The sequence below is a fragment of the Ahaetulla prasina genome, chromosome 1 (assembly GCF_028640845.1).
Source record: "Ahaetulla prasina isolate Xishuangbanna chromosome 1, ASM2864084v1, whole genome shotgun sequence".
Lineage (NCBI taxonomy): Eukaryota > Metazoa > Chordata > Lepidosauria > Squamata > Colubridae > Ahaetulla > Ahaetulla prasina.
In genome coordinates this window covers 198,912,493-198,931,171 of record NC_080539.1, presented here as the reverse complement: position 1 = coordinate 198,931,171, position 18,679 = coordinate 198,912,493, and the positions used below count along the sequence as shown (strand labels likewise).

General features: G+C 35.7%; 1 protein-coding gene across 8 annotated transcripts; it reads right to left on the bottom strand.

The window, feature by feature from the left end:
• Positions 1–722: 722 nt before the first annotated feature.
• On the bottom strand, positions 723–18,601 carry TMEM237 (transmembrane protein 237). 8 transcript variants are annotated; one of them, XM_058187308.1, is made up of 12 exons: positions 18,417–18,599; positions 16,389–16,420; positions 13,295–13,348; positions 12,228–12,332; positions 10,155–10,248; positions 9,073–9,227; positions 7,644–7,767; positions 5,807–5,998; positions 5,247–5,320; positions 3,658–3,751; positions 3,437–3,558; positions 723–2,051 (listed from the first exon to the last, which is right to left on the bottom strand). In XM_058187308.1, exons 1-12 carry the CDS (start codon positions 18,539–18,541, stop codon positions 1,984–1,986), a joined length of 1,239 nt encoding a protein of 412 aa, XP_058043291.1. In that variant the 5' UTR covers positions 18,542–18,599; the 3' UTR covers positions 723–1,983. The 8 variants fall into 8 exon arrangements, with proteins under 8 accessions (XP_058043291.1, XP_058043340.1, XP_058043319.1 ...); XM_058187357.1 differs by lacking the exons at positions 16,389–16,420; positions 18,417–18,599 and adding exons at positions 12,827–13,033; positions 16,158–16,355; XM_058187336.1 differs by lacking the exon at positions 5,807–5,998 and having other exon boundaries at positions 18,417–18,601.
• Positions 18,602–18,679: the final 78 nt, after the last annotated feature.

Sequence of the window (18,679 nt, the reverse complement as noted above, 5' to 3'; positions counted from 1 at the left end):
GGTGAAATGTGCATCACAGGGTACAATTTTTGAATCTGATATCTCAAGTCAATTAGCTATCTGGAATCCATGGCTCCTGTAGTATTGGAATTTGGCAAATGTTATAAAATATTTTATGAAATAAAAATTAACATAAAACAGTTTATGACATAGAACAAAATGTCATAAAACATTTCCTGCGTTGATGTTTGTGCTATACCAAGGGTGTCAAACTGGATTTCTTCGAGGGCCGGATTAGCATTGTAGTTTCCGTAGCCGGCAGCAGCAGCGGGACGGATGCTTCCTGCAGCACCCTGCTGGCTAAAATGGGGCACGAGGAGTCTACGCACGGCCCCCCTGCTCCTCATGTTCACCCTCCATGGCTTCCTGCAGCACTCTGCCAGCCGTTTTCAACCGGTGCTGCAGAAGGCCATGGAGGGTGAAAAAGGGTGTGTGTGTGTGTGTGTGCACATGCAGCCCATTTTAGCTGCCAGAGGCACCACGGGCTGATCCTTTGATATTTCCAGGCTGGCCCTGTGGGCTGGATTTAAACACCCCACAGGCCAGATCTGGCCCACGGGCCTTGAGTTTGACACCCCTGTGCTATACAGTTCATCAAGGAAGATACATTTCTGAATATATTCCAACTTTTCTTTTTTTTTTTTTTTATTGAAAAAGTTTTACAACAATTAAATTTTTCCCCCTCCCCCCCTCCCTCCTAAACCCCCCTCCCCCCCCCGGACTTCCCGGAGCAAACACAAGGTATAGTTCCTTAAACAAAACAGTCATACATTAAATTTTTAAAATCTAACTGTGGATTTTAGCTGAATAGAAGCTTTCCATAGGAGGCAAGGTGAAAGTTTTTATTTTACAACTTTAATTGGAGACTTTTTGAGACTTTGAGATTTTATAATTCTAATTAGAGACTTTACTTAAATTAAAATGGCTTCTAAGCCACCAAAAGCTCCCATGACGAGAAGGGGGTCTGAAACTAATTTAGAAGATATATTAAAGGAACAGAATAGAGTTTCTGAAGAGCGATTTAAAGAAATTATGAATAATATTCATGGTGTGAAGGATCAACTTAGGGAAGAAATTAAAGAGACTAATAAAAAAAAAAATATTCCAACTTTTCCAGTGAAGGCAGTACATTAAAACTTTACTGTTGAAGTCACTGAGGAATCTGGTGAGGAAATATCTCTGAAAGGATAAGCCAACAGGCCATAAGTTGTCTAGTTTTACATAGATGCACTATATCCTAAAAAAAACCTACCTAACAAGCATCCTCATACAGAATACTAGCTTTCTAATATGTATTACATGGTACACCAGACTGTTCTAGCAAAACAACAAGATAGCTAATGAATCAAAATATCCCCTTGATGTAGTCTCCCTACACGTCTATTACAAAGGATTCAGGGATATTTCTGCAAAGACAAAGAAGAAAATGTTACTAGATGAATAAAAGGATCAATTCTTGTTGCACAAATCCACTTTTGTAACAGTGGATATAAGTGCACCATTACATACATACTACATGAGTTTAAATACTGTTTGAATTTGTGAATACATGAAACTTTAATGACACAATGAAGCAGCAAAAATTGATAAGTTTATAGAAATAAATTTTACAAAGTTTAATTAGGAGTTATTTCTTAAATTAAATTAGCAGTTAATTTTTTTTTCAAAATCTGAATTTAATTATTCAAAGACAAATTAGCCTCTGACAGGTATCCACAATGTTCAATTACTTTTGAATATCAAAATATAGACAATCAGGAATGAAAAAATACGATATGTTTTTTACTTTTTATCTTCTTCACTGAAAGTTGCATAAAATCCATAGAAAATAACTTGATTGAGAAAAATGTTTTTGTATTACTGTAACATATAAATAGTATAATTACAAAATTCATTCAAATTAAATGTTTAAAAAGTATAAAAAATATTACATGCAAGTATAAATGACTGAAGCGTCTTATGAAATTGAAGAAGTTGCCTATACTAAGAAGTCACTTTAGCTTCTTTGTCCGGGAGGGGATATTCTTCTACTTCACCATTAAACATCAGCTCTACAAGAAAAAAACAAAGTATCATAGGAGATTAAAATATATTGAAAAATATATGTACAATAAAGCCCATAAAAATAATTCCTCCATTTCCTCCTTCCACCAGGATACAGATAGTCCTTGACTTACAACAGTTCATTTAGTGACCATTCAAAGTTACAACAGCATTGAAAAAAGTGACTTAAAGTCACTTTTTCAAGTTTACAATCATTAAAGCATCCCTATGATCATGATCAAAATTCAGATCCTTGGTAACTGACTCACATTTATGACAGTAGCAGTGTCCCAGGGTCATGTGTGATCACCTTTTGCGACCTTCTGACAAGCAAAGTTAATGGGGAGGCCAGATTCAAGTAACAACTTTGTTACTAACTTAACAACTGCCATGATTCACTTAACAACTATGGTAAGAAAAGTCATAAATTCACTTAATAAATGTTTCACTTAGCAATAAATTTTGGGCTCTTGTGGTCATAAGTTGAGGACTACCTGTACATGGTCTTCTGAAAATATTACAGCTGGGGAATAGGTTGGAAGTGGGAAAGAAACCTTAACAACAGGATTCCCTATTTGCATATGTACTGTATTTTTTGGAGTATAAGTACCTTTTCCCCTCCTAAAAGAGGGTGAAAATTTGGGTGCGTCTTATACACCAAATGTAGCCCGCTCTCCGTTTCAGAGGCTGAGAAAAAAGCAAGGCGCAGAGCTCACAACCAATGAACCTGTTGCTAAAAGCCACCTCTGGGAACAGCTGATTGGGGGTATTCCAGGAGGCCGATCCACCCCAATCAGCTTTTTTCTTATTTTCCTCCCCAAAAACTAAGGTGCGTCTTACAGTCCGAAAAATACAGTAACTCCTTCACATTATTGCACATATAAAATTCTCTTCTGCAAGCTGAAAAAGATACCACTCAGCATCCTAAGGTTCCTTAAAGTTATTAACACTTTACTCTCAATATATCTGCCAGTACAGTTAACAAGGGAATGATGTTAAATGTTTTAAGTGTCAGAAGCATCACAGTTAAAATAAGCATACTATGCAAGATAAAATTTAAAATATAAAATACAAGATTAAAATATGTACTTGTTAAATACTTTTATAGGAACAGTCAAGCTGAGATACTGAATTCTATTTATTGCTGGACAATCCCTTAGTTTAATTTCTCTAGTCATTTGTCTTCAAATATTCCCTTATTCTTCTTTAACACTGTTATCTGCTGTTCCTTTCCAGGTGACTAATTATTGAAATTACAGCCATACTATCTCCCTTTTCCAAGTAATTTCCTTGATCTAAAATTGTTTAGGGAAGAATCAGCAATTTGCCATTCAGATAATCTATTAAAGAGATGCCCATATTCTGATGGATTATAATCTATCTTCTTCTATACCTTCACTATGATCCAAATGTGGCCGGAATGACAAAAAGAACCAGGAGATCCCAACAAGAATAGCTATCACAAGATTAATCACAATCCAAGGCTGAATACCCTCTTTTTCTTCCTCTGAAATCCTGGGTGGGGATGGGGAGTGGGAGAGAGGAGAACCATATATAGTAAAGGTATGCTTTAATTAACTGTCTTTTAAAAAGAAAAAAGTCCATAATTCTTACCAAAGGCTACCATTTTCTAAAGGTGGCATGTAGAAGTTGATCCTGTCACTTGTCATTTGTTGGCTCAGAGACAAGATAAGAGCAGCAAAATACACTAAAAGAAACCAATAATGTTTATTATTGAGATATTCCCGATTTTTGGAATAGAGTTAACAACACATTAACCTGTCTGATCCTTATGTTTGTTCCATCTATCTGAGTCATCAGATTCATTTATGACCACAATTGAGCCCGTTTATGTTGTTAAGTGAGACATTTGTTAAGTGAATTTTGCCCCATTTTATGATGTATCTTGTCACAGTTAAGTGAATCACTGCAGTTGATAAATTAGTAACATGGTTGTTAAGTAAATCTGGCTTCCCCATTAACTTTGCTTGTCAAAAGGTTGCAAAAGGAATCACATGACTTTGGGATACAGCAACGGCCATATGTATAAGTTAGTTGCCAAGCATCTGAATTTTGATCACAGGATCACTGGGATGCTACAAAGGTTATAAGTGAAAAATTGTCATAAGTCACTTTTTTCAGTGCCATTGTAACAAGTGACAACATTGTAACAACAAGAACAGTCATTAAAAGTCAAGGTCTATCTATAGTAATAGCTAATTACATATCATTAATTTACATCAATTTTCCTTCAAATTCATTACTTTTCCAGCACAGAAAATATCCCAGCCAACTTTCTTTAAATATTCAGGCAGAAGAAGCAGTAAATCCATGCATGGATTTACTGAGTTTAGCTCATAAAATCATCTGCTACAATGTCCTTCCTGTCACTGACTACTTCAGCTTCAACTACAATACACGAGCACACAATAGATTCAAACTTAAAGTGAACCGTTCCAATCTCGACTGTAGAAAATATGACTTCAGTAACAGAGTTGTTAATGCCTGGAATGCACTACCAGATTCCGTGGTCTCATCCCCAAATCTTTAACTCAAAACTGTCTACTGTTGACCTCACCCCATTCCTAAGAGGTCTGTAAGGGGCGTGCATAAGAGCACCAGCGTGCCTACCGTTCCTGTCCTATTGTTTCCTTTAGTTGTACTTATTTTATGTTTTCAATTTATGCTTATATATATTAGCTAATGTGTATTTGATGAAATAAATAAATAAATAAATCAGGTTTTCAAAACTGTGAAAATGATTACACTATTGCCACAACCTCCCAAATTCTTTGTTCACTGCCTAGATTTTCCCTTTCAGGAATTCCAAAATACAAAACACTTTGATAGCATCCAGTTCACTTTTTTCTGCCCTATGTCAGAAAATAAGCTTGCCGCTACTGGTATTTAGTCTATTCAGAGAACAGATACAGAAGATTAGTGTGAGATACAAACCTGCAGAATTATCAAATTATTACTTGATAAATATCTATATAACCAGCTTAGACTCTCCTACCATTATTTTAATTTAACGAAGTATTGTGGTAGTCCTTATGGAAATGGTTGCCTTTTTACAATACACAACAAAAACAGTTATATGAAAACAAAAGAACAAGGCAGTAAGATCAGGAATGAAAATATAATTAAGTCATAAACTTGAGTAATTAGCTAATGTTTTTGGTCAGCTAATGCTGCTTACTCACTGAAAGAGGCAATTGCTGCTGGGTCCAATGTAAGAAAACTGCGTACTGCCACTGCTGCTTTAGCCAAATCGATTCTGAACAATGAGTATGAAATGGATTTAATTAAAAGTAGCCACTAAATGGTTGACTTGGTTCTCTATACCACATAAGAAATTATTCATTAATGTTAAGGAAATAAGATGCCTTTTAAAATCTTGATCTAATGGGCCAATTATTTCATCAGAGTAATTAACCTACGTTGGTATCATTGGTTAAGTTAGATGTCCCCAGTTCAGAAATATTGATAATAAAAGAATAAAGGATTTCAAAAGTAGGAAGTATAAGCAACTAGCAGAACACAATGCAAATCGTTCTGGCTTGAGAGTAGTTTTCATACTGTTTTAAGATGTTAAATCCTAAAAATCATTAGAAAAACATCTGATGGGCCAACTTATACTGCACTGCTACAATTATAAATATTAAGACAGTAAGCTATTAATCATTTTTTCCAATTAATAGGATAACTTTACAATGAATCATAGCATTGTCACCAAGACAGAGGAATGCACGAATACTTATACCTGTCAAAAGCTGAAATGGTACTAATTGTAAGTAGAAAATAAAGGAGGCATTGAGCAGGATATGCCAAAGTCCTGTACTGCTGTAGCAAGTTTGAAAGGGTTGAAAACTGATTTCCTGCCAGAACATAAATCACTATGATGTTCCACACAGCATAGCCAGCGAGAAAGCCATGAGTAAAAAATCCAATTACTCTAATAAAAGAAAGCATATTAATAAAAATTAAATTTGTACAATTCCTACAGAATTAAATGTTCAGAATGTCAGATTTACAATAACTTTTATTGTTATTATGTCCACCATCTTAAATTCAGTTTCTAGTTACCGTATTTTTCAGATTATAAGACACACTCCCCCCCCATCAAAAAAAGTGGGTGGAAATGTCCGTGCTTCTTATAGAGCGAATACGGGCCTGTTTTTGGCCTCCCAAACCCTGTGTTTTTGCCCTCCCCAGCATCCAGAAGTACTCTGCAGGCTAAAAACAGGCCTGCTTTTGGCCTCCAAATCCTCCATGCATCCCGTTGTTGGCCTCCCTGGCATCCAAACGCACTCTGCAGGTGTTTTTGGCCTCCGGAGGCCTCAGCGGGTTGGGGAGGGCAAAAATGGGACGCACAGGGTGTTTGGGAGGCCAAAAACAGTCCCTTCCCGGCATCCAGAAGGACTCTGCAGGCCAATAACGGGCCCGTTTTTGAACTGAAGAGTGCTTCTCGATGCCAAGGAGGGCAAAAATGGGACACGCAGAGCCAAAAACTTTTTTTTCTTGTTTTCCTTCTCTAAACCTAGATGCATCTTATAGTCCAGTACAATGTTATAGTCAAAAAATACAGTAATTGGAATCAGAATTCCCTAAATTTGGAATTTAATTAATAAAATTCAAATTCTAGCCTTTGAATTTGCCTAGTCAGTAATAGTTTTCATCTATGCAATAGGAACTTTTGAATTCAGGTTCCAAGTTATTAATCTGTATGCAAGTTATTCAAGTCACAGAGGGGAATGCTCAAAACCAAAATATTTTAGTTAATAATCTCTATGCAAATATTTTTTGTGGGTGGCAAATAATATTTATTAGAAATAATTACAAGTGGAAGCCAATCGTTATATCAATTCCTGTCATTCTTTGAAGGAATTACCAGGTTGTTAATTGTTGTGGAAGACCATTTATTTAATTTGACTGAACTCACTAGGCAGAATATTACAGTGATTATGCAAGCATCACACATTAAAACTTCCAGACAAATACCCCAAGATGGACAAATGAATTAAGATGCAGTGGAAGTGTGTTTCTTATGATGGAATTCTGTTAATATATCCTCAAACAGAACTTCTTGTAAATAGTCTTAAATTTATTAGATACTCCTGCTCACTAAAGGCCAAGAGTCAGCAAGCACATCTACTATAGTAGTTTGAAACATTGTATATGGATAGAAAAAGCTTTGTGGTGAAGTGTTGTGTTGCAAACTTCACATACATCTGTGTGTTTTAAGACTTAGAACAGAGCTTTTGTTATCAAGCCAAAATTATAAAGTTAAACTAAAGACTATCTGCAGCATCTTGGCTTGGGCTACAATGATAGAGAGGGGCCTGCAGGGAAACATATTTTCTCCACATAGCTCTAAAGCAAGGTTAATTGATTGCTAAGCAGATGCTTACCTGCATTATGAAGCGAAATGTTAGGGAGTTTGGTAAATAATTGCATCTTAGTGAATCAACATTTCACATGTGCATGAGACTAAGACAGAGAAAATCTGATTCCAAAGTCAGGAGTAGCCGTTATTGGACATTTTATTCATTTTAATCACTTGTTCATTTTTAATGTCAATAATGGGAATAATTTCATACCTAAAACTACGATGAACTGAAAGTGCCACATCCTTAGTAGTCCAGGAAGCCTTTACATCCATAAACACTTGAACCTGTTCAGTAGTTTTAATCAAATCCTTGCGGTCTGTGGCCTGAAAACGCCCTTAGAAAAGAAAAGAAATGTAAGTGCTTGTAAGAAAAATACTGTTACAGTTTCCTATTACTATACTTGTTCATAAAAATTCATGAAATTTTTTGTTTAGAGTATAAATTGAGACTACATACATAATATCACATATACATACTTTTCTATTACAAACTCATTGCTGGTCTTACTGTATATCAGGAATTTAATCTGAAAGCAAACCCCACTGACTTCAGTGAAACCTGACTATTTACAAGATGAATATCTGGTGGTACTTAATTTGCTACAGTCACCAGAAGCCCTCTTTTCAGCCTAATAACCAAATTCTTAACACTTTGGTTCTACTAATCTCAGCCATCATTAAAAAAAATATTTATTATATTACATTTCTACACCACCCATCTCACCTCTGAGAGAATCCTAAATATGAGATATTATTTCTCTATATAAATAAAAATAAGTAACTCTAGATGGTTTACAAAAACAATATATTCTTCAAATTTTTTAGAGCTTCATGATATCAGACTATACTATTTCTAACAGCAGGAGCATTATAATGCATTAGGTGCAGAAGGATATGCCTCAAGAATTCTGCATATTTTTTCAAAAGAAAATGAAATGGCACAAAGGAAAATTCGCTAAAATCAGATTTTTAAATTTTCTTTCAACTATGACTTTTAGGATGAGTTCCTGCACTTTTTAAAATCAAGTAATGCCAAGGGTTGTCCGATGGCACAGATACTTCATGTAATCTTTATATGAGCTTTAATACAATATGCTTTTTTGATCAGTCAATTGACCATTATCAAAGCATGAGCGTCAGCCACAATAAAATATAATAAAATGAGATAAGATATAATGAAGTGACATGAGTTTCAAAACAGTCATACTTAAGTAAAGACGTGCTTGCACATTTTGAAGTACTATAAATTCAGCTTAAAGGATATTTATTCATGTACCCCCCCATATGATGTTCTAGAAATTACTAAAAATCTGGTTGTTCTCTCAAGCCTTGAGATAAGATAACATAAACCCCTTTGGATAACATAAATATCTTTGGAGATATATATATATAGATATATGTGTGTGTGTGTGTGTGTGTGTGTGTGTGTGTGTGTGTCTTTGATTATATATCAAAGATAATAAATATATATATATATATATTTAAAATTATAAGCTACCAGAGTTACTAAATGGTCTTGAAATTGATTAAATAAATAGACATAATCTGGATAAAGAATTCCTACAAGGTGAGATGGGAGTTGTCATCATCATTTATTTGTTCAAATATACTAACATTTCATTGTAAAACAAATTACTTACGATTTTTTTCAACAAATACTTTGCTAATAGGTTGGCTAACCCCAGTTGGAACAGAAAACACAGAACGTTGTTCTGTGCCTTTTACTTGCTCATCCTCAATTATATCTTCATCCTCCACACACAATTCCCCCGAACTTTCTGCAGGCCGGGCTTTCCTAAGATTATAGTAGCAAAGAAAAAAGACAGTTTCTTTTTTTAATGTTAATGACTCAGGGTATACCTGTGCCATATATTTGCTAAGATTGTGACACAATCTGCATTCAAAGAGGAGGCGAGTACATCACATCTTCTGGCACCTGCTTAAATCAAGTGCATCTTTTCCTAAATTTGCAAACTCTGATTCAGAAAAAGATGCAGTAGTTTTAAGGAACTGTTGAATCTTCCAGATCTTCTTTCTCCCTTCAAATTCACAGAGCTATTATGTTTCTCAAAGGATAATCAGTGCTCTTCTACTGTGATGGAATACAATAAGAAGGTGGATTCGTAGAATGGAAGAGGGTGCATTCCAGAGGAGTAAAAGCAATATAGTCTAGATTGGTATGAGAGGAAGAAGACTAATAGTTCACATTATAGATGCAGATAGTAGAGTGCTTAGTCTGGCAAGATTTTGTCTATAGGTATGAAACAATAAAGAAAGCTTGGAAGAATCATGTGACATTCTTGGTTTTGGGCCTGGCAACTAGAGTGAATCAGAAGTTTATCCAAAATATATGCTCCCAGATCAGAAACTTATAGGAATCAATGTAAACATGATACACAATGTTAAGTATGGCATATTGCATTTCATCCTGGCATTGTAAAAGAAAGAAGGAAAGAATTAAAACTTCTGATTAACAATAGAGACAGGGCTTGGCCACTTGAGCAATTGCCTGTGTTAGCATCTGCCCGGCCAATTTCATCTTGCAGAGTTGGCATGCTTTGAGTAAATCTGTCAGGTTCCCCCCAAAAGCATTCTGAAATTCTATACACAAATCACACACATAGATAACTGAGATAAAAGATCATCAGCTTACTTTCAAACAACATACATTGCAAACTTGTTACTTCAGAAAGAATATAGAAATCGAAATGGAATGTCTCACTTTACTCTTTTCCATTGTTTACGAGTTACTGTTTCTTCCACTGGTGAAGGATCCATGTCATTTCCATTCTGTTCTGTAAATGATGTTTCAGATTCTGAAAATTTCAAATGGAAAACCAGGAAATTGGTGCTGGGTAAAAATATTTGTACCCTTAGTTTCAGAAGAGATAGCTAAGAGAGCAAGCACTTCCTTTGCCAATAAGGTTTTATATAAATGGAACTCCTTTTCTTCTTCACAAAAATAACCCTGTGAAGAAGAGCTGCATGTACTACTCCTTAATAGAAAGGAGCATGTATTAAGGAGCTCCTTTCTATTAAGGAGCAGTACATGCATCTCTTCCCCAAGAAATTTTCTCATGAGTAAATCAGGCAGGAACCCCACATGTATCACCTTGCGTTCCAAATGAAAAGTGAGATATAATATAAATAACTCTGTAAGGTAGATTGTGCTAAGAGGTAGATTTACACAAAGACATGTTTACAAAACAGTATGTTTTATGAGTGAATTTGGATTGGAATTGTATCTTCCTAGTCATATCTCAACTGGGAAAACACAGTAACATTCTTGCTGTATTAAAAATTAATTCCAAAAATGTATTACTGCTGATTTTATGATTATTCTTACTGTGAGATACAGTATTGTAAGACACTATGAGAAAACATAAAGTATTGTGAGTACTTCCATAACCATGTCATGCAAAAAATGGTAAGGGAGCAATATAGTTGTACCTGTTTTGCTGGTTGCCTTTCCTTTTATTTTTAGCATTCCTCGGAAACTAATAACAACACTGGTTATGTAAGCATAGTCATCTCATCAGCAATGAGCTGCAATAAGCATCACTTGCTTCTCTTCTAATAGTCAGAACAGACGTTCAGCTTTACAATTCTTTAAGCCAAGAGAGGATGAGACATTGATTTGTTCCAAATTATATTACGCCTGAACAGTGACTGTCACATTAACTCTGTTCCTCTAGTCACTGCACTCTAATGGAGATGACCAATTACAGGCTGTTTTGTATCTCATATAATTCTGAAAGATGATCAGTAGAACAGTAGCTTCTCAATTTCAACTGCTGCAAGGAGTTCTAGTTTAAGCAGATTATTTTGACTGGTTTCAGAGGAAGCTGCAGGGTTAAGCCTGCCTTGGTAGACAAAATGATCTTTGGTTGGCAAAGAGATCCCCAACTTTACTATCCTTAACTTCTCATTAATTTTCACTACCATCAACTATGATTTCCTTCTAAATTACTTTAAAGATATTTTTATTGAAATATTTTCTATGATTTCATTCCTATCTGTCTAATGCGCTTAAAATAGTGTTGCTTGGACATAGTTGCTCCATGAAAACTGGAATTCATGGTGTTCCTTGGGTTTCATATTATCTCCAGTGCTTTCAATGTCTATACACTGAAAGATCATTAGCCATTTTAGATCAGTACATCTGATTTATTTCATTGCAACATCTTCAGGTAAGGGTGGAACACACATGAATGATTGCCTACAGTCAATAATAGGCTCTATAGGATAACAAACTGAAACAGGATAACCAGAACTGCTCAGTATGAATGAATCACAGTTTATGATTTTAGATGTGCTTCACATTCCTAGATTATCTTTTCTGACTGCTTCTGAATCTGGAGCATTTTATCAACTTTGGCTGATACTTTCAATTTTAATTTTACTTAGGGAAAATTGACATAAGAAGGTACTGCAGACACTGATATTGTTCAGTCTTAACTATGGACAAGCTCGGGACTTCTGTTAATACAGAAGTCAAGGACACAAAAACTTCATATTGTATCTATGTGGAAAGTTTTATACTGGCTGCAATTTCATTTCCAGATGTGATACAAAGTGCTGGTTATTACCTTTCAAGCCTCCTATGACTTTTAGCTTTCTAAATCTAAAAATATCTTCTTTGATCAGACCACATTTTAATATTCTTAGACTGAAATGTCATTTGTATTATAAACCATTTAAAAACATTTTAACTATGCAGCCTAATTAATAACAATGATGTATTGGCTTGGCTTGTATTCTCTGCTGAAATTATTTTTCAAAATTCTTCACATACCTAGAGGCACCTTCTTTTTCCTACGCTTCTTCTGAGGTGGGACATCCTGTGCTTCAGAAGTCAGAGGCTCATTGCTTTCAGACACAGCAACTTGACCCATGTCATCTAAAATGGATTATGTGCCATCAAGTCAGTGTCGACTGTTAGTAACCATAAAAACAGACAGAAGTTATCTAAGAAGCACTGCTGAAAGGTAGTTTCAGTGCATCACAGGATGCTTCCGAGACTTTGAAGACCTGCACAAAAAAACTTTGATCCTAGTTAGCTCTTGCTGAATTCTTCAAAGACTTTATTGGAACATTTTATATTTCACACAGTATTTACCAGCAAGTACGAAATGTATTAAAGTTAGGATGTCCTACAATTATGATGGTAATTGGGACTGCAACTCCTATTGCTAAGTGACATGATTATAAAGTATGACATCACATAACTTTTTTGCTAATTCATTAAGCAAGCAACATGCAGGTTGCTAAGAAACCATAACTTGTGACCGCTTGCCAACCTATCCATTGACTTTGCTTGTGGGAAGCTTGCAGGGAATGTCAGAAATCACAATTATGTGATCCAGTAGCCATTAGGATTTACTTTTGTACTACCTTTAGCTGGTTGTGTGTATATTGCTGGTAATGCAGCCGTCAGAATGCAGTATTGCAGGCTAACTCTGCCCACAGCTGGAGTTTGATTCTGACGGCCCCCAAAATTGACTTAGCTTTCCATCCTTCCGAGGTCAGTAAAATAAGGACCCAGACTCTTGGGGGCAATATACAAATAATCCTTGTACATTGTAAACAGCCCAGAGAGTTCTGTAAAGGGGTGGTATATAAGTCTAAGTACTATTGCTAGTGCTGTAATATAAACTGTCTCAGTAAACATAAAATTACTATTATTTATGAAACAATATTTGAAGACGTGAAGCATCTTTCATAGAGTACCTGGAGCTCAAGTAATAACTATAATTAAGAAGTCAACAGATATAATGCCATTTATAAATTGCACTTTTAAATTCTCTATATTCTCTTCATCTAAACTTGCCTGCTTGGTTGTTAACTGAATCATCTTCTTACCTAATGAGTTTTTCTTGACTTTCTTCTTTTTGGGCCGACTAAGAGGAATTTCATCTGCAAAACCAAAAGCCAAGAATTAGCTGGTTCCATAATAGTAAATATACATTTTTATCTGTATAAATGCTTTAGGTACATTATTCAAACTATTTCATGTGCATTATCTAGTTGAATATTTACAACAGTCCAATCACCTTAATGCTCACCCCCAGTTTGGAATTCCATGCTTCCTCTTTTCATTTTAACCACCTAAATATTTCAGAATCTTGGCTAACTCACTACCTTAAACTCTAGGTTATTTATGAATAAGTTAAAAGCATTAAGTCCAATGTAGTCCCTTGAGGAATGACACTAGTTATACAATTCTTACTTTGTTACCTTATCTTTATTCCTATGCTGCTTCCAGATTCAGGGTTGAACTGTGGAGTCCTTGGTGCTATCTGTGCTTTATGGTTTGCTTGCAGATGCTTCATTAGCTGACTAGGTAACATCATTATAGATAGCCCTCAACTTATAGTCACAATTGGGACTAGGATATCCATTGCTAAGCAAAGCAGTTAAGTGAGTGACATCCAATTTTATGATTGTTTTGTTGGGGTCATTAAATTAATCATATGGTCATTAAGTCAATCTGGTTTCCCCCATTGACTTTGGGTGAGTCATAAATGATGATCCAAGGATGCTGCAACCATCATAAATACATGTTAATTGCCTAGTTTCTGAAGTTTGTGATGGCTGGTTATCACATTTTTTAGGATTGTTGTAACTTTGAATGGTTATTATATGAATAGTTATAAATCGAGGATTACCTGTAGAGTTAGTATGAGGTTTGCTCCCTGTTTATCTATAGTAGCTTTCCCTGCCAGGGTTGGTGAGGTGTGGTTTTTTTCTTGGTGGTTCCTTGAATAGGTATTGCTTTCTGCTTGATTGTTTGTCTGATACTAATGTATTTATTTATTTTATTTTAATTTATTTGATTTTTATACCGCCCTTCTCCCAAAGGACTCAGGGCGGTTTACAGCCAACATAAAACAAATTATACTAATTATACAAATTATACTAATCATCATGTATCTGGATGTAGGCAATGTGTTCTGTCTTTTTGTTTCCTTCTTAGTTTTTTAACTGTCTTTTTGAATGGCGTTAAATATAGTTCATCTCTATGTGCCTGTTGATTGCTGCTTTGTCTCAATGCCAAGCTTCCAGGAATTCCTTAGTGTTTTTGGATTCAGCTTTGCCTAGGATGCTCATAGTTTCCTAGTTGAAACTATGGTTGAGTGAGTCTCTCAATTATTGTGAGAGTAAGTTTTCATTGTATCTTCTGATTGCTAATCGGTATTCATGGATGCATTGTGCTAGTTTTCTGCTTACCAATCCTACCTAGGGACTGTTACAGTTCTCACATTTCTTCTTGAGCTCCTGGGACTTTGCTTTACTTATGATGTTTTAGATGATTTTATTTGCTTGTGTGCTACAGTGATACCATGTGGTTGTCACAGTCTGTTGGTTGTTTCTGAGATGGTTTTAGCAGTGTTATCCTTTTCATAGTTTATGCTGGTTGTGCTATAGTGGGTTGAATGGTCAAGGCACTCTTTGATAAAAACACTAGGAAATTCCTGGAAGCTTGACATCCAGACAATTCATCCATCAATAGACACATAGAGATTAACCATATTTACATACCATTCAAAAGAGACAATAAGAAAGCTAAGAAGATGCAGTCCGGAGTTGCAGGAGCAGGAAGCTCTTTTCTCAGAAGCTAATGAGACATTGGAGCTTGGAATGTCTGGTGGGCAGGAAAAGAGCAAAGTTGGACCCTCCCTAGCAATTTACGTGGTATATTTATAGTTATTACAGATAATTGCTTGAGTCTGGCAAGATTCTGTTTATAAGCAAGTAACAATAAAGGAATTACAGAAAGTCTTCAACTTACACAATTGAGCCCAACATTTTTGTTGTTAAATGAGACAGTTGTTAAGTGAGTTTTAAGTGAAAGCCATTTTATGACCTTCCTTTTCACAGTTGTTAAGTGAATAACTGCAGTTGTTAAATTAGTAACAAGGTTAAGTGAATCTGACTTCTCCATTGACTTTGTCAGAAGGTCACAGAAGGTCACATCACCCCAGGATACTGCAACTGCCGTAAATATGAATCAGTTGCCAAGTGTCTGAATTATGATCACGTGACCTTAGGGATGCTGCAATGGTTTTAAGTGTGAAAAACCATCGGAAGTCATTTTTTTCAGCTTCAGTCACTAAATGAACTGTTGTAAGTCAAAGACTACGCGTACTGATAAATAACTCCATGTGTTGTTCTTGGTTGTTTTGGTCTGATAGAAGTAAAAAAAAAAAACCAGAACACATCCTCTTCAGCAGCCAAAGTCCTAATAAGCAGGGATTAACACAGACAAATAGTAAGGCAGAAAACAATACCTTAATCAAAGCACTATCAAGAAAAAACCATTCTCCCGCCAACACTGGAAGAGCAAGTTAATATATATAATCAAGGGGCACACCCCACACTCACTAGCACTGATGATATTTTAGCTAGTTAGATATTGAAATACCTGCAAATAAAAAGCACCAAAGACTCTACAAACACTCTACAATTATAAATAATAAATAATGAATTCTGTCTATCTAATATCTAAAAGTATATTCTAAAAAAAAAGTTGTAATAAAGACAACCATTATTGTTTTTGAAAACTATACTACTTTTAGCCACTGAAAACCAATTATATATTTTAAATATTGGATGACTTAATTTGATTAAATTCTTATAACTACCTATCTCATGTGACTCTGTTAGAACAGCAAACGAATCAATGAATAAATTAAAAAAAATGGGAAAAATGAATAGTACCCACCTTGTTCTCCACTTTGGATTAATATTTTCCAAATCAAGGTGACATGAAATTGGAAATATAAAATAAAATGTTAATATTGAAATATATAATCCAATACATAATACTAAATTTGGAAAACGTAATAAAATTCACCCACATAATAGTAATAGCTATAAAAAAAGTTAAGGACTAATAGCTTCCTTTAAATTTCTTAATCTGCCCATTGTATTTTTGCAGAAAATTGAATTTTACCTTGGTACTGGAGGAAGAATCCGGGGTGGACGCTGAAATATATAAAAATATCAACTCAATATATATATATATTCTAAAAACTTATTTTCGAATATCAGTAGATGTTCAAGACTAAACCTTGTTTAAAATGAGTCAGTAAACATTTACAGTATTTAAACAGATGTATAGATTTTAAATGTATTACTGGAAGAATTCCAAAATGATTACTTTTAACTTTCTGCTTCTAAACTACTATTCTAGCAAAGTACATAACATAATGCATAATAAGCAAAACCAGCAAGTTCTTTTTTTAAAAAACTACAAACATCAACTTTAGAGCAGTGCACTATTGATAACTAAGGCAGTCTTTTAGAAAGGCCTGCCTAATCACAATCATTTTCTTATTTCTCCACTGAAATAAGCAATGCAATTGGATCAATGTGTAACTAGATATCTCACAAGATGTACACATTTAAAAAGCAGTCAAAAATTCATTCCCTTTATTGTTAAATGAATTGTTCTCCACCCATGAAAACAATGACAGTTCTGGAATCAGATTGTTCATGGTGTAAATTAAATCAAAAGATGAATGAAGCAAAAATGAAGCTAGACGCAGGCATAATTTTTATCTTACTTTCTTTTTAAAAAACAAATGTATGACAGTTCAAAACAGGACTCACCACTTGTTTCTTCCCCATATCCCTTAGTGAGGTTACATATGAACAAAGGCAACCAGGACATATACCTACAATGACTCCTGTTAATTCTGGACTATACTAAAAATAAACCTTCAGTACCCAGGATTAGTTGGAAATGAACTTTTGCCCCACCTAGATTAGGGCTGGAGGGTGCACTCATTAAAAGCCATTATTTTATTATGGATTGCCCTACAGAAGTTGTTCTCAATGGCACCTGTTACACAAACCTATCATGTTTCTCAAAAATAAAGGGTCTGTTACACTCCTAGTGAAAGATATGGAATAAATATGTAAAAAATTGAATTTAACATGTCTCTTCTAATTTCTTTTGGAAAAAAGTATTCATTCTGAAATAAAAATTCATGGGTTAGTTTGTACTAAAATGGAATTCTGTACACTATATTGAACTTGCTATCAGATTTATACATGATCTGTTGAATTATTTGACAGCCAAAGGTGCTTAGCATTTCCCCTTAAGCAGTAATTCCTAAAAGACAGGGAGACAAATTAAACCCTAAAGCGGATGAGCATTAAAACTACTATAAGGCAACCTTCTTCAAGGTAAACAAGAAAGGAGAAAACATGAGAATAAGGTCTGCCACTGGTCTTCTTCCCCTCATCTTCAAAACAGCAACTTCCAGGCTGCCTTTTGAAACAAGCAGCCTTCCTAACTGGCTTTAGTAAAATTTAGAAGAATCCTAAAAACTCAAGATTCCAAATTTCTTGATAAGGTAATGTATCACACCCAATTCTAAACACTTCTCCCACTTTTGGAAAGTGATGGAGGCTTTCTCCTTCCAATGGTGATATTACAGTGCAGGAAATTGCTGCGATGTGAGGTGCACCCTGAATTCAGGGGTGTTTCTTCTGATTAAATGGGCACAGAATTGGGTTGCCGGAGACCCAAAGGGTAAGCTCAAGGTAGGGTGACTAAAGAAACTGAAGGAGAAGAGAGGATGCTTTAAGGTGTGCGCAAATTCCCCCGCCCCCCCCCCGGCTTCGTTTTAACAAACCCGAATTATTTTGAAAACAACGTAAAATGGACTATTGGGGGATTACAAGTATGAAGATTTACAGCCATGTGCGGATTATCCAGGGTGGATTTCTTCATCGAACGTTTCAAAGCGAGTCCTACGTGCGGAAAATAACTCCCAGTCGAGAACAACAGGCGGCCAAGCTTTGCAAACAAAGCACGCAACAACGTTTCCAAATAATACGAAAAACTTCACGATGCAAACACTGCCGTACATTTATTTCGAAGGGGACTGGGGCTATTGTGAGCACCAACAATCCTCCGCAACAACTACTGCCAGTTTAAGAAAACCACAAATCTGAGCGATGCTATAATTACACTTTCTGCCAAGCCCGATTTAAACAAGGATGCATCCTCAGGAACCACACCACGAACAGCACGATCGCCATAGCGCGGGGGCTCCGACAGCGAACAGTCTCCCTCACCGGTCCGACCCCTTCCATCCTCTCCCGCAGCCTAGGCGCCCGAGGCGACCTCTCCACAGCAACCGAAAGCGCGCCCTTCTCCCAGAGGCTCCTGCTGCAGACGCCCAGGGAAGAGGAGGGGAGCCAGCGGCGCCATTTCCGGGTGGGGAGGCTGCG

What these genes read in the sequence shown, in the direction of transcription:
- TMEM237 (XM_058187308.1), bottom strand. Translation starts at nt 18,541, where the DNA reads ATGGAAGGGGTCGGACCGGTGAGGGAGACTGTTCGCTGTCGGAGCCCC. An exon ending in AATCGGGCTTGGCAGAAAGT is followed by an intron (nt 16,421 to 18,416) that starts GTAATTATAGCA and finishes TATATATTTCAG; the next exon opens with CGTCCACCCCGGATTCTTCC. An exon ending in AAACAATGGAAAAGAGTAAA is followed by an intron (nt 9,228 to 10,154) that starts GTGAGACATTCC and finishes CTATAATCTTAG; the next exon opens with GAAAGCCCGGCCTGCAGAAA.